The sequence below is a fragment of the Mus musculus genome, chromosome 17 (genome assembly GCF_000001635.26).
Source record: "Mus musculus strain C57BL/6J chromosome 17, GRCm38.p6 C57BL/6J".
Lineage (NCBI taxonomy): Eukaryota > Metazoa > Chordata > Mammalia > Rodentia > Muridae > Mus > Mus musculus.
In genome coordinates this window covers 56,747,862-56,759,122 of record NC_000083.6, presented here as the reverse complement: position 1 = coordinate 56,759,122, position 11,261 = coordinate 56,747,862, and the positions used below count along the sequence as shown (strand labels likewise).

The 11,261-nt window shown below is 56.4% G+C and overlaps 1 protein-coding gene across 2 annotated transcripts; it reads left to right on the top strand.

Annotated features, from left to right (window-relative positions):
• Positions 1 to 1,574: 1,574 nt before the first annotated feature.
• Positions 1,575 to 7,800, top strand: Nrtn (neurturin). 2 transcript variants are annotated; one of them, NM_008738.3, is made up of 3 exons: positions 1,575 to 1,927; positions 6,633 to 6,814; positions 7,293 to 7,800. In NM_008738.3, exons 2-3 carry the CDS (start codon positions 6,646 to 6,648, stop codon positions 7,709 to 7,711), a joined length of 588 nt encoding a protein of 195 aa, NP_032764.1. In that variant the 5' UTR covers positions 1,575 to 1,927; positions 6,633 to 6,645; the 3' UTR covers positions 7,712 to 7,800. The 2 variants fall into 2 exon arrangements, with proteins under 2 accessions (NP_032764.1, XP_006523864.1); XM_006523801.3 differs by lacking the exon at positions 1,575 to 1,927 and adding an exon at positions 4,412 to 4,489.
• The last annotated feature ends 3,461 nt before the right edge of the window (positions 7,801 to 11,261 follow it).

The following is an 11,261-nucleotide window of genomic DNA, read 5'->3' as shown; positions in this document are numbered from 1 at the left end:
CAGGAGCCAGCCTCAGGGGAGATCCTCTGTGTGTAAAGTCAGTTTGCCTCTGGTATGTACAGAGCCTACAGTTAAGTGTCCTGCTGTCAAACTCTGTGTGTGCTAGCACGCACTCACCAGGTGTCCAGCTCTGAGTGACAACAGGGATGGGAAAGATGTACCTTCATGTAAAGCACAGGTTGGAAGGACCCATCCTGAATGTCCCATCTCCATATGCCAGGCCCTTATCCGACTCCCCATGCCAGACCCTCACCTGTCTCCCCCATGCTAGGCCCTCACCTGTCTCCCCCAGACCCCCACCCCGCCCCACCTTCCCCATTTTCCCCGTGCCACACCTTTGCCCTATCTCCCACACCCACACCCTTGCCCCATCTCCCTGTCCCATCTCCCCACACACACAAACACCCTGACCCTATCCTCCACCTCACCCCTGCCATGCCCTGGGCCCTGGGAAGCCTCAGGCACAGGAAGGAATCAGCCTCAGGTCTCTGAACATACAGGTGACTTTCAGAGTCTACTGTTCTGACCCACGGAGTCAAATAAACCCTCATTACCAACTGCACCTGACATGCACATGAGCACACTCTATGACCAGCGTTAGGCCCTTGGGAAGGGGTGGGGCTGTTTGGGAGGCTGGTACTGAAAAGGCTTCTGGGATAAGTGAACCTTAAGTCAGGGGCAGGTGGCAGCCAAGGGAGCTGAAGATTTGGCAAAGGATGTCAAAGAGGGAGGAGCCTCAACCCTGGTTTCTCGGCAACCAGGTGTGGCAGGGGCGTGGCCACAGTAGGTCTCGCCCCACCCACCCCATCTCTGAGTGACCGGGCCCCGCTAGGGGGCGCTTGCGGATCACAGGAAGAGTAGGGTGTGGTGGGTTTGAGTGATCAAGTCCCAGATAGGGTGCTTTTAGGAGGGAAGTCATTTGTGAGAAACAGAGGTCGTCCCCGCCCCCCCCCCGCCCCCCCGCTCCCAATGGTGCTCTGAGGGGCAGGATGGTGGGAAGCATTAGTTCACCGCGGACAACAGGATCTTCAATTTTACATAATCTAGGTTATCTAAGAGACTGAACTTAGTTTCCCTGGGAGGGTTTTCTTGGAGAGGATAGAGGGGTGGGCTTAGGGGTGGGGAGGACTTGTGAGGGGACCATGGGTGAGTGCAGAGTGGCCTTTGGTTGGGAGGGAGGGTCACGTGTGTCTTGAGATTCTTAGATGGCTTCAGAGCGCCGGAACAGCAATTTGGGTTGAGGGGCGATGCTATAGAGATTCTCCCTGGTTGGTAGTTTAGAGGAGCTAGATAGGGAGTTGGAGACCTGGGGCAGGAATGTGCAAAGTTAGTGAGGACTAGATTCGGGGCGCAAAGTCTCAGATAAAGGAGAGTCCCCGGGAGGAGTGGATCAACCAACTGATCGATGGAGCAGTGTGGCTGTTTAGGGCCTCCCACGTTCCTGCCACCTGCTCTCCCGGAGCGCCCCTACAGCTGTGGGCAGGACGAGGGCGGTTCCCGAGCCCGGGAAACCCTACGCCACGCCCACGTCCACGCCTCCGGGAAGGCCACGCCCCCTCGAGCCCAGCCGGCCTGAGGTGCGCGGCGGGAGCGGAGGGAGAGCGCGCGGTGGCTTCGTCCGTGTGCCCCGCGCCCGGCGCTCCTCGCGTGGCCCCGCGTCCTGAGCGCGCTCCAGCCTCCCACGCGCGCCACCCCGGGGTTCACTGAGCCCGGCGAGCCCGGGGAAGACAGAGAAAGAGAGGCCAGGGGGGGAACCCCATGGCCCGGCCCGTGTCCCGCACCCTGTGCGGTGGCCTCCTCCGGCACGGGGTCCCCGGGTCGCCTCCGGTCCCCGCGATCCGGATGGCGCACGCAGTGGCTGGGGCCGGGCCGGGCTCGGGTGGTCGGAGGAGTCACCACTGACCGGGTCATCTGGAGCCCGTGGCAGGTAAGCAGAGTCCCGGAGTGCAGTGCGGGGGGCGTCCCCAAATTTCCCCTACCAGGTCAGTGCCGGGCTCCGTACACGACGGGGTGCGCTCTGGGCTCCTACGACTCTCGATGCCTGTGGAAGGCTGCTGGACCAGCGGGCCCCCGTGAGCGCCCCGTCGGTCAGGGAGAATGGAGTAGGGGTACTTCGTGGTCACAGGAAACCCTGGGAGGGGGCCCAGGCGCGCAGCCCTGCGGCGCACAGAAGTAAACAGTCAGGGGCGCGTTCCCTGCGTTCCTGGGGACACCGTGTCCTCCCCGGTAAGGGCCGGGCCACTGGGCTCCTGAATCGCTGTTCAGCCACAAGAGGGCGTGGGGCTCTTTAGTGGAGGGGGGGTCCCTTAAGGGCAAAGCTCAGATTAGAAACGGGGGTGTGTTCCCCACTTTCCGAGTTCTTGTTCCAGATTATCCCCAGATAACTCGGTTTATGGGTAAGAAGTCACCAGGCCCACCCAAGTTTGCTGCAGAGAGTGGGCAGACATCAGGTGGGACAGGGAGGCAGAAATCCTAAAGCCCAGGATGCTAAGATGCGTGTGTGTGTGTGTGTGTGTGTGTGTGTGTGTGTGTGTGTGTGTGTGTTGAGGTTGCCACCTGCCTGCCTCACTGGGTCTGGCTGGGGAACTTCGAGGGGGCGAGAGTGCTGGGAACTGGTTTCTGTCCCACTGCCTTCGTGGGGCTTCACATCCCTGGTGTCTGGGACACCCTTTTTGTGTGTCAGTGCCCCGGGCTGAGGAAGCCCTATGGGGTGTGACTGGCAGGATATCAGCAGCAGGTAGATTCCAGCCTGACCAGCTTGTCCCACCCCAGCCCCTAGCCCCAAGGCCACCCCCCCCCCCCATCCCTTCTGCTCTTTCATCTGCTTTTCCATAGGGGACCTCCTGAGCCTGCTGCAAACCCCTATGCTACCACAAAGGGCTGGCTGTGCCAGGTAGTGAGAAATGTCCCTCTCAGCCAGGCACCCCCCTCAGCCGGATTACACCCCATCACCTCAGGTACCCTCCTCAGCTGGGTACCCCACCTCAGCCCCTCAGCCGGGCATCCTGTCCCGAAATGCTACCATCCTGTTTCTCAGAATTAAATAAAAAACAATCACACAAACTCTGAGCCAGGCACCCAAAACAAAACCAAAAACCAAAAACCAAACCAAAACAACACAAAAGCTAGAGATGTTTTTGACAAATGTTTGCCTGTGGGCAGTGTCTTAGAGGCAGACACACTGGCATGCACAGACGTGGGACGTGGGAACTCGTGTAACTAGGTGATGACCGGAGACTCTGGAGGAGCAGGAGACTCAGGGAAGACTTCCTGGAGGAGGGGCATTACAACTGGGGCTGAGCAGGATGAGTAGGAGTTTTGTAAGTGAGGAAGAAAGGGACAGTGCTTGGCTTGTTTGGGGACAGTCAGGGTGACCCGGTGGTGGTGGTGGTGGTGGTGGTGGTGGTGGGGAGAATATTCTGGAAGTATGACAGAGGAAGAATGGGGAATAGGTGTGGCGCCTCTGGCCATTGTCAGAGCTACTCAGGATCTGGAGGGAGAAGCATCAGGAGTTCAAAGTCAGCTTTGGATACATAGAGTCCAGCCTGGGCTACACTGACTCAAAAGAGAGATGAGAGCAAACTTACAAATAAGTCCTTGATACCAGAGCTCTCCCTGTTGACCACGCAGCCTGTGACGCCAGTTCGGGTGGTCAACGCCTCTGCATTTGCCTCGCATTCACACGTATATATAAAATAATGAAAAGAATTCCTTTAAAAGTTCAATAAGTAAACAGAATAAGAAGAGAAAGAAAGTGCCGGGCCGCCTAGACTCCCAGCTCCCGTCTGGGGAAACTAAGGCCCAGATGCTCTCCCATCTCCCAGCTGGGGAAACTGAGGTTCAGATAGGCTCCCAGTTCTCGCCTGGAGAAACTGAGGCTCGGAGAACAGACACCTTTATCTAGGACCTGAGACCAAACTTTGAATTTGGGAAGGAAGGAGAGGACAGGCAAGTGCCCTCCCTCCCCACCCTGTTACTGCCGCATCCGGCGCCTGCCTCAGTTTCCCTTCCAAGCCAGATGGCCAGGACTCTAGCGGGTGACTCTTCCCAGCCACCCTCAGGGCCCCGCGCCAGCGGCTCAGCCCGCATTAGCCTGATCCGGTTATGCGTGGGGCCTCCTGCTCACAACCAGCTGCTGTGCTGTGTGCCCTGCCGCGCAAAGTCCACCTTTCTGGTTCTGCCTGTCGCGGGCTGGGGAGGGGGTGAAGGGAACAGGGAGTAACAGGGTGGGAAGGAAAAGGGCTTCCCAACAGAGGCTGCAGAGTCGCGGAGACTCCACCCCCTTCCCCATTTTAAGTCCAACTACTGAGCGACGTTTGAGCCACCACTGTCCTGTGTTGAAGAATGTATGGTGACGGGGTGGCTAAGCTGACAGTTGCTCTCCGACTTCCGCACAGGCACGCTGCGGCGCGTGCTCCCCTAGACATACACATGGAAATAAGATGAAATCTCTTTAAGTGTAGGGGGCCACTGGAATTGGGGCTTTGAGGTATGAGCAGGAGTTTGGTCAGTACAGCATCGCTTGGGCTCTAGAGGTGTAGCAGCCCTGGGGGGGTCTTGCCCCTTCTCTCGACTGGGAGGGAGCGGCTATGTTCCCCCCCTCAACCCATCAAGCCCCAAATGCCTCCCCAGGCCACAGCCCCCACAGCTCATCGGAAACAGCTGTGCTCCGCAGATGTTGTTGCTTTGCCCCCAGATGTGCGTCCCGCCAGCGGGTGGGGCCCTCGGAAGGAGGTGAGGACCCAGGCTCCGGGAGGCCTCAGTTTCCCCATCTGGAACCACTAAGAATCCATAGACTGTCTGGGAAAAACTGTGACTGGTGGGAAAACTGAAGCACGGACTCTGGAAAGTGTAGGTCTGGGAGTCCCTCCTCCCCTGGTGCCCCCATGATTTTCTAGAATTGAATGACCTCCCCAAACCGCAGGCAGTAGCACATATCACGCCAGCTCTCAGGAGGTGGAGGCAGGAGTGCAGGGTCACCCTCAGCTACATACTTGGGCTACAGGAGACCCTGTGGGTTACAAGGAGTGAGCAGGCTGAGAAACAGGTTCAGAAAACTGAACTTCGGCCCTCCCCTCCCCCGCACCTTTTGGCTCTGACTGAAGATGGGGAAACTAAGTCACAGCGGGAACGGCAGCGGGGGGGGGGGGAGCAGTTGCCATGGAGATGGGGCAAGGCAACTCTCCTGGTCCTATAGTGGAGGAACCAAGCTTTGAAGGATGAATAGGAGTTTGAGGCTGCTGCGGTTAGGGCCCAATTCCAGGCCCTGGCTACTAGCCAGGCTGAGCGCCACGGTGCCCAGGCATGCGCACACCTTCTCTGCATACACGTGTGGGTCTGCTGGACATAACTGCAATGGGGAAACTGAGGCTGGGAAGAGGGAGGAACAGGAGAATATGACCCTGGGCAGAACGCTTGCCAGGATGCGGTGACCCTTGGCCCCCTTCCAGGAGCCTCTGTGCACCTACGTCACGCCCCCTAGGATACCCCCGCCCCTTCCGTGCCAGACACAAACCAGTCGGGTGACCCCGGACAGAGGGACCATTGTTCATGGGTTCAGAGCTCAGCTGGGGGTGCTTGGTCCAAGACCACTGGGTGGGTGCGACCGTGCCACCCCCAGTACTGGCATTTCCGCTGTCATGCTTCCTCATAGAACCCAGAGAGGAAACTGAGGCACTGCCCCCAGAGGGATAATAAGGCACAGGCCTTGGGCGTGAGGGCGGTCATGCCAGGACAACTAACTCCCGGGCCACAGACGCTAAGGACACGGGTTTGGTACTCGCGCGCGCGCAGCGCACAGGCCCCTGTCACTCTGCCCCGGGGACCCCACATCCACTCCTGGCTTCCATGGGTAGTGCATGTGACTTGGACTTGAGTTGAATTCAGAGTGGAGCTTAGGCAAACCATCGGCGCCCAATAAATGTCAGACGAGGACAAATAGACACATGGTTTACTGGTACAGTGGACAATGGAGAGTCTTGAAGCCTCAGTATACAGTTGGTGTTCAATAACCAAGCGAGCTGGAGCTGCAGACTGAACCCCGGGTCCAAGCAGGGAAGGAGGATCAGAGCTCAGGGTCAGCCTCTGATACACAAGAGTTTCAGACCAGCCTGGGGTAAATCTCAAAAGGAAAAACAAAACAAAATAGCCAAACACCGTGCCTCAGTTTCCCCAAATGTCTCCTGCGTACTCAGCATCAGGCCTGGTACACAGTTGGCACCTGTGTTGGGGCCACGCAAACTGAATGCAAATGTCTTCCAGGCCACAGCACACTGGGTAAGATAGGAGGTGGCCTAACCTCAGGGAACGTGGGCACTGTAGTTGGGAGTGTGCCGGTGTTTAGACACATAACTGTGTGCAGTGAGCAGGAGTACTAATACCTTGGTGGAAGAGGTGCAGCCTGGTAGGGAAAACTGAGGCACATAGTAGGTTACCAAGGGGAGAGACCACCTCCTGGGTCACCTTCTGCTGTCACCCTATCCCTACCTGGGTCCCCTATCCATTGCTAGGACACGCCAAGCACCCTGAACTTCAAGGCCTTTGCACCCACCATGGCCCCAAATGAAATACCCACTGTCCTCCCTCCATACCCCGCCACGCGCACACCCACCCTCCCTATCATCTCCCCGCAGGCCGAGGCCCAGGATGAGGCGCTGGAAGGCAGCGGCCCTGGTGTCGCTCATCTGCAGCTCCCTGCTATCTGTCTGGATGTGCCAGGAGGGTCTGCTCTTGGGCCACCGCCTGGGACCCGCGCTTGCCCCGCTACGACGCCCTCCACGCACCCTGGACGCCCGCATCGCCCGCCTGGCCCAGTGTAAGTCCCGCCCCCCGGAGGGAGGGGGTTTCCTGGAAAAGGTGCCTGGGGGTGGGTGGGGTCCACCCTCCTGTGGGGGAAACCAAGGCACAGGCAGTCAGAGGCGGTCGTGGAAGCAGTCAACCAACACTGACCAGAGAGGGTGTAGCAGGCTGCAATGCTGAGCCCCTTAGCTTTGGGGGGGGGGGTTACTTGATTTTTCTTTTTACTTTTTTCGACAGTCTCTTGTAGCCCAGAGCAGCCTCAAACTCACAGAGTACCAGAGGATGCCCCTGAAGTAATCCTCCTGCCTCCTGAACCCCCTCAGTTCTGCACACACTTCAACTACAGCCAAGTGGGGGGGGGGGGCAGGGGGCAATGGCAGCCACAGGGATGCTGGAACCAGGGTGTAGGTCCCCTGGCACTCAGGACTGCGCACACGCAGCGCGGACCAGAGCCCTCGCGACCCAATCCCTTGTCTCTTTCTTCCCGCCCACAGATCGCGCTCTGCTCCAGGGCGCCCCCGACGCGGTGGAGCTTCGAGAACTTTCTCCCTGGGCTGCCCGCATCCCGGGACCGCGCCGTCGAGCGGGTCCCCGGCGTCGGCGGGCGCGGCCGGGGGCTCGGCCTTGTGGGCTGCGCGAGCTCGAGGTGCGCGTGAGCGAGCTGGGCCTGGGCTACACGTCGGATGAGACCGTGCTGTTCCGCTACTGCGCAGGCGCGTGCGAGGCGGCCATCCGCATCTACGACCTGGGCCTTCGGCGCCTGCGCCAGCGGAGGCGCGTGCGCAGAGAGCGGGCGCGGGCGCACCCGTGTTGTCGCCCGACGGCCTATGAGGACGAGGTGTCCTTCCTGGACGTGCACAGCCGCTACCACACGCTGCAAGAGCTGTCGGCGCGGGAGTGCGCGTGCGTGTGATGCTACCTCACGCCCCCCGACCTGCGAAAGGGCCCTCCCTGCCGACCCTCGCTGAGAACTGACTTCACATAAAGTGTGGGAACTCCCGAGCCTCTGGTCGTTCATGCTCTGCGGGGGGTCAGGGTGTGCATGGGGGTTGTGCCCAAGGGAGGTGATGGTTCCCGATGGCCTGGGAGCAAAGGGAACTAGATGTGAACGAAGAAAGAGCAACCGTGGGAAATGGCCTTGCTGGAAGAGCCCACAGAAAATGATGCACATGGCCGTGGGGTCTATAACCAAGGCACTGGACAGATAGCACAGGCCCAGGATAGAGCTCAGAGTTCACCATCTGTCTTAATTGCTGTGTGGAAACACCATGACCAAAAACCAAGTTGGGGAGGAAAATGTTTATTTGGCTGATTCTTTCATATTACTGTGCCTCAGCAAAGGAAGTCAGGACAGGAACTCAAGGAGGGCAGGAACCTGGAGGCAGGAGCTGATGCAGAGGCCATGGAGGGTGCTGCTTATATTGGCTTGCTCAGTCTGCTTTCTTACAGAACCCAGGGCCACCAGCCCAGGGATGGCACCACCCACAGTGGGCTGGGCCCTCCCACATCAATCACTAATTAAGAACATGCCTTACAGCTGGATTTCATGGAAGCATTTCCTCAACTGAGGCTCCTTTCTGGGACGACTCTAGATTGTTAAGTTGACACACAGATCCTGGCAGGACACCCTCTGAGACCACCCACACATTGTTATACCATACAGAGAGACAGGTGGGCGCTGGAGAGGCTGCTTGGCAGTTAGATGACCAAGCTGCTCTTGCAGAGGACCTGAGTTCGAATCTCAGCACCCACATGGCAACTCACAGCCAGTGACTCAGCTCCAGAGTGACAACCTCTTCTGTCCTTGGGTACCACATGCCTATGGTACAAACAAAACTTACATAGTTACAATATGTCCATCTTCTTTTTAAGAGAGAGAAAGAGTGAATACAGCATAAGGAAGGAGAGAGGAGAAAGAAGATGATGCCCAGTGTGGTTGTCCAAGTTTGTCCTTCCAACCCTGGGTCACGACTTTTAGATTAGCCTGGGCTGCACCAGACTCCCCGAGAGCCTGTCATCTCTAGAGAACTGGCGCCAAATCTCCTTCCCTAGCTAAAAATACCCATTTCTCACTACTCACCTCCTCATGGGGACAAGTCTGGAGTGGGTCCCAGCCCTATCCAGCCCCAAGCTGGCACCTTCCAGGCATGGCTGGGTCCCCATTGTTGGTCCTGCATTTCTAAAACCTTAGCTGGGCATGGAAGGATGGGCTATACCATATGCTGGGGTGTGGATGTCTTCACCTTGGTGTCACCTTGATGCCTGGCTGCCCTGAAGGTTGCCAGAGAGTGTTGGGTTCCCAGAGATCAGGATGGGATGTCTGTGGGATCCACGATGGAGAATGGGTGGGGAAGGGTGCTGTGTGACAAGACTTTTCCTGAGGAGGTACAACACAGCAGATAGACAGACAGACACACACATAGGGAGCCTATGACAGTTCCTAGTATGGGCACCACCGAAGTCCAGCGTGGTGCCATGAGTTTTATTGGGGTCACTGACAGGCATATGCGTGAGGGGTCACCTACTGGAGCAGAAATGACTCACAGACAGCTGCATCACCAAGGCCTGAGTGACAGCTCAGAAAGCTGGGAACCTGATGCTCACCACACAGCCTGCAGGGAGGATGTCAGGATGCAGACTGTCCTTTCCAGTGCCTCAGTTGGTCTGAGCATCTTCCAGGCAGACTGGTTTCCTGAGCTCAGCTTTATTAGTGCTCACTCTGACAGGGAGGGGCCAAGTGAAGCTGGTCGGTTTCAGGGACTTCCTGAAGCTGTTTTAACTTCCTGCTTCAAGAGCTTTCTGCAGATGGGATATTTCAATATCAGAGGAAAGTGATATTGATGGCAGTTTGACAGGTACATCACATCCATCTAATAAGACTGTAGACGTTTCTTCCCTGTCAGGGTCTAGGACCTTCTCAGCCAAAGGTTTGATTCTGTCAGTGCCAGGTGTGGAGCATCTTTTAAGTCGGTTCTGAAGGTTGTTGGTCTCAACCACAACTACCAAGCCACTGTTGTACATAGGCAAGTGGTGTCTCAGCACGTGGGATCCTTAGCTGAGCAGCAGTGTTGGTGCCTGTTGTCTACCAGCAGCCTGTGCGACCTCTAAAGCCAGCCAACAGGTTGAGAATTTCCAGGTCAGTATCAGCTTAATTTCTCGGAGTCCTGAAGTCACAATGTGTGCATGTGGTATCTTCAGCAGTGGGGTCTACTCCTGGATTAGAATCGACAGCAGCAGCCACAGTCTTTGTGTCTGTGGGAACTCAGCTGTCCACAGCACATGGCAGTAGTCCTCCCAGCACTGGAGTCTTCATTCAATAACCCTATGACTTTGCAGAAAGTAGGGTTTGTTTTGGATTTAAATCTTTTTTTTTTTTTTAAGATTTGTTTGTTTATTTTCTGTATGTGAGTACATCGTAGCTCACATACCAGAAGACGCACCAGAAGAGGGCATACAGATCCCATTACAGATGGTTGTGAACCACTATGTGATTGCTGGGAATTGAACTCAGGACTTCTGGAAGAGCAGTCAATGCTCTTAACTGCTGAGCTATCTCTCCAGCCCCAGGATTTAAATGTTTTAGTTATTTTCTTGAGTCATTTTTCCTTCCAGTTAACCCAGCCCTGGCAGGGCTGTGAGGCAGGTGGAAGTGTCATTGTACCTGGGTATCTCATCTGCAGGACATTCCGGTTGGCATTACACCATCTATATAACCTTGTCCAGAGGATGGGCAGGACCCAGCAACATTGTTATGGAACAAATGGTGGGGTCACAAAGATAACAGCAATGAGGCACTATCAAAGTTCATTTTCCTCTGTACTCAGTGATGGGAGTCCACAACTAAGAAGATATGCAGGTGAACAGAAGCACGGGAATTGTCCATTCGTTTGTTTCAGTCATTTCCCACACAGATCATGGTTGGGGGCAAAGCATAGTTAGGAGGCTCTACTTAGCTCCCCACTGCCCTCAGTCATTGATTTGAGTGTCCTGAAGTTCTTCCTGAGCCTACACTTCTTCATGTCTGATGAAATCAGGGCGCCTGACTGAATCCACTTAAACCTGCCCAGGACCAGACAGCACAAGACCCTGCTGTCGTTCCCCCCTCCCAACCCCCTGCACCAATGGCTCACTGAGTCATACTAGCCCAGGTTGGCACAGCGAACATAGCTTGGTCATCTGTGTTCTTTCATGCTCCCAGCATGCAGTGGGGGGTTTTCTATCAGTTCCTCCGTAGGAACTCCACCAGACACAGGTCTTGCCACATTTCTCTGTGAGGAATGCAGACAGACTTCCTTGTCAGCGCTGGTGATTGTTCATTCTGTTCTCTTCTCAGTATTCGGCTGTTCTTTACATGCCAATCTAAGTCACTGAGATCTGCCAAAGCCTTTACTACTTCATAAAGCTATTGTCATCCTCCCCACCCCCAAGAGGCTCAGTGAAGCCACCAAAACTGCAGACCTGTT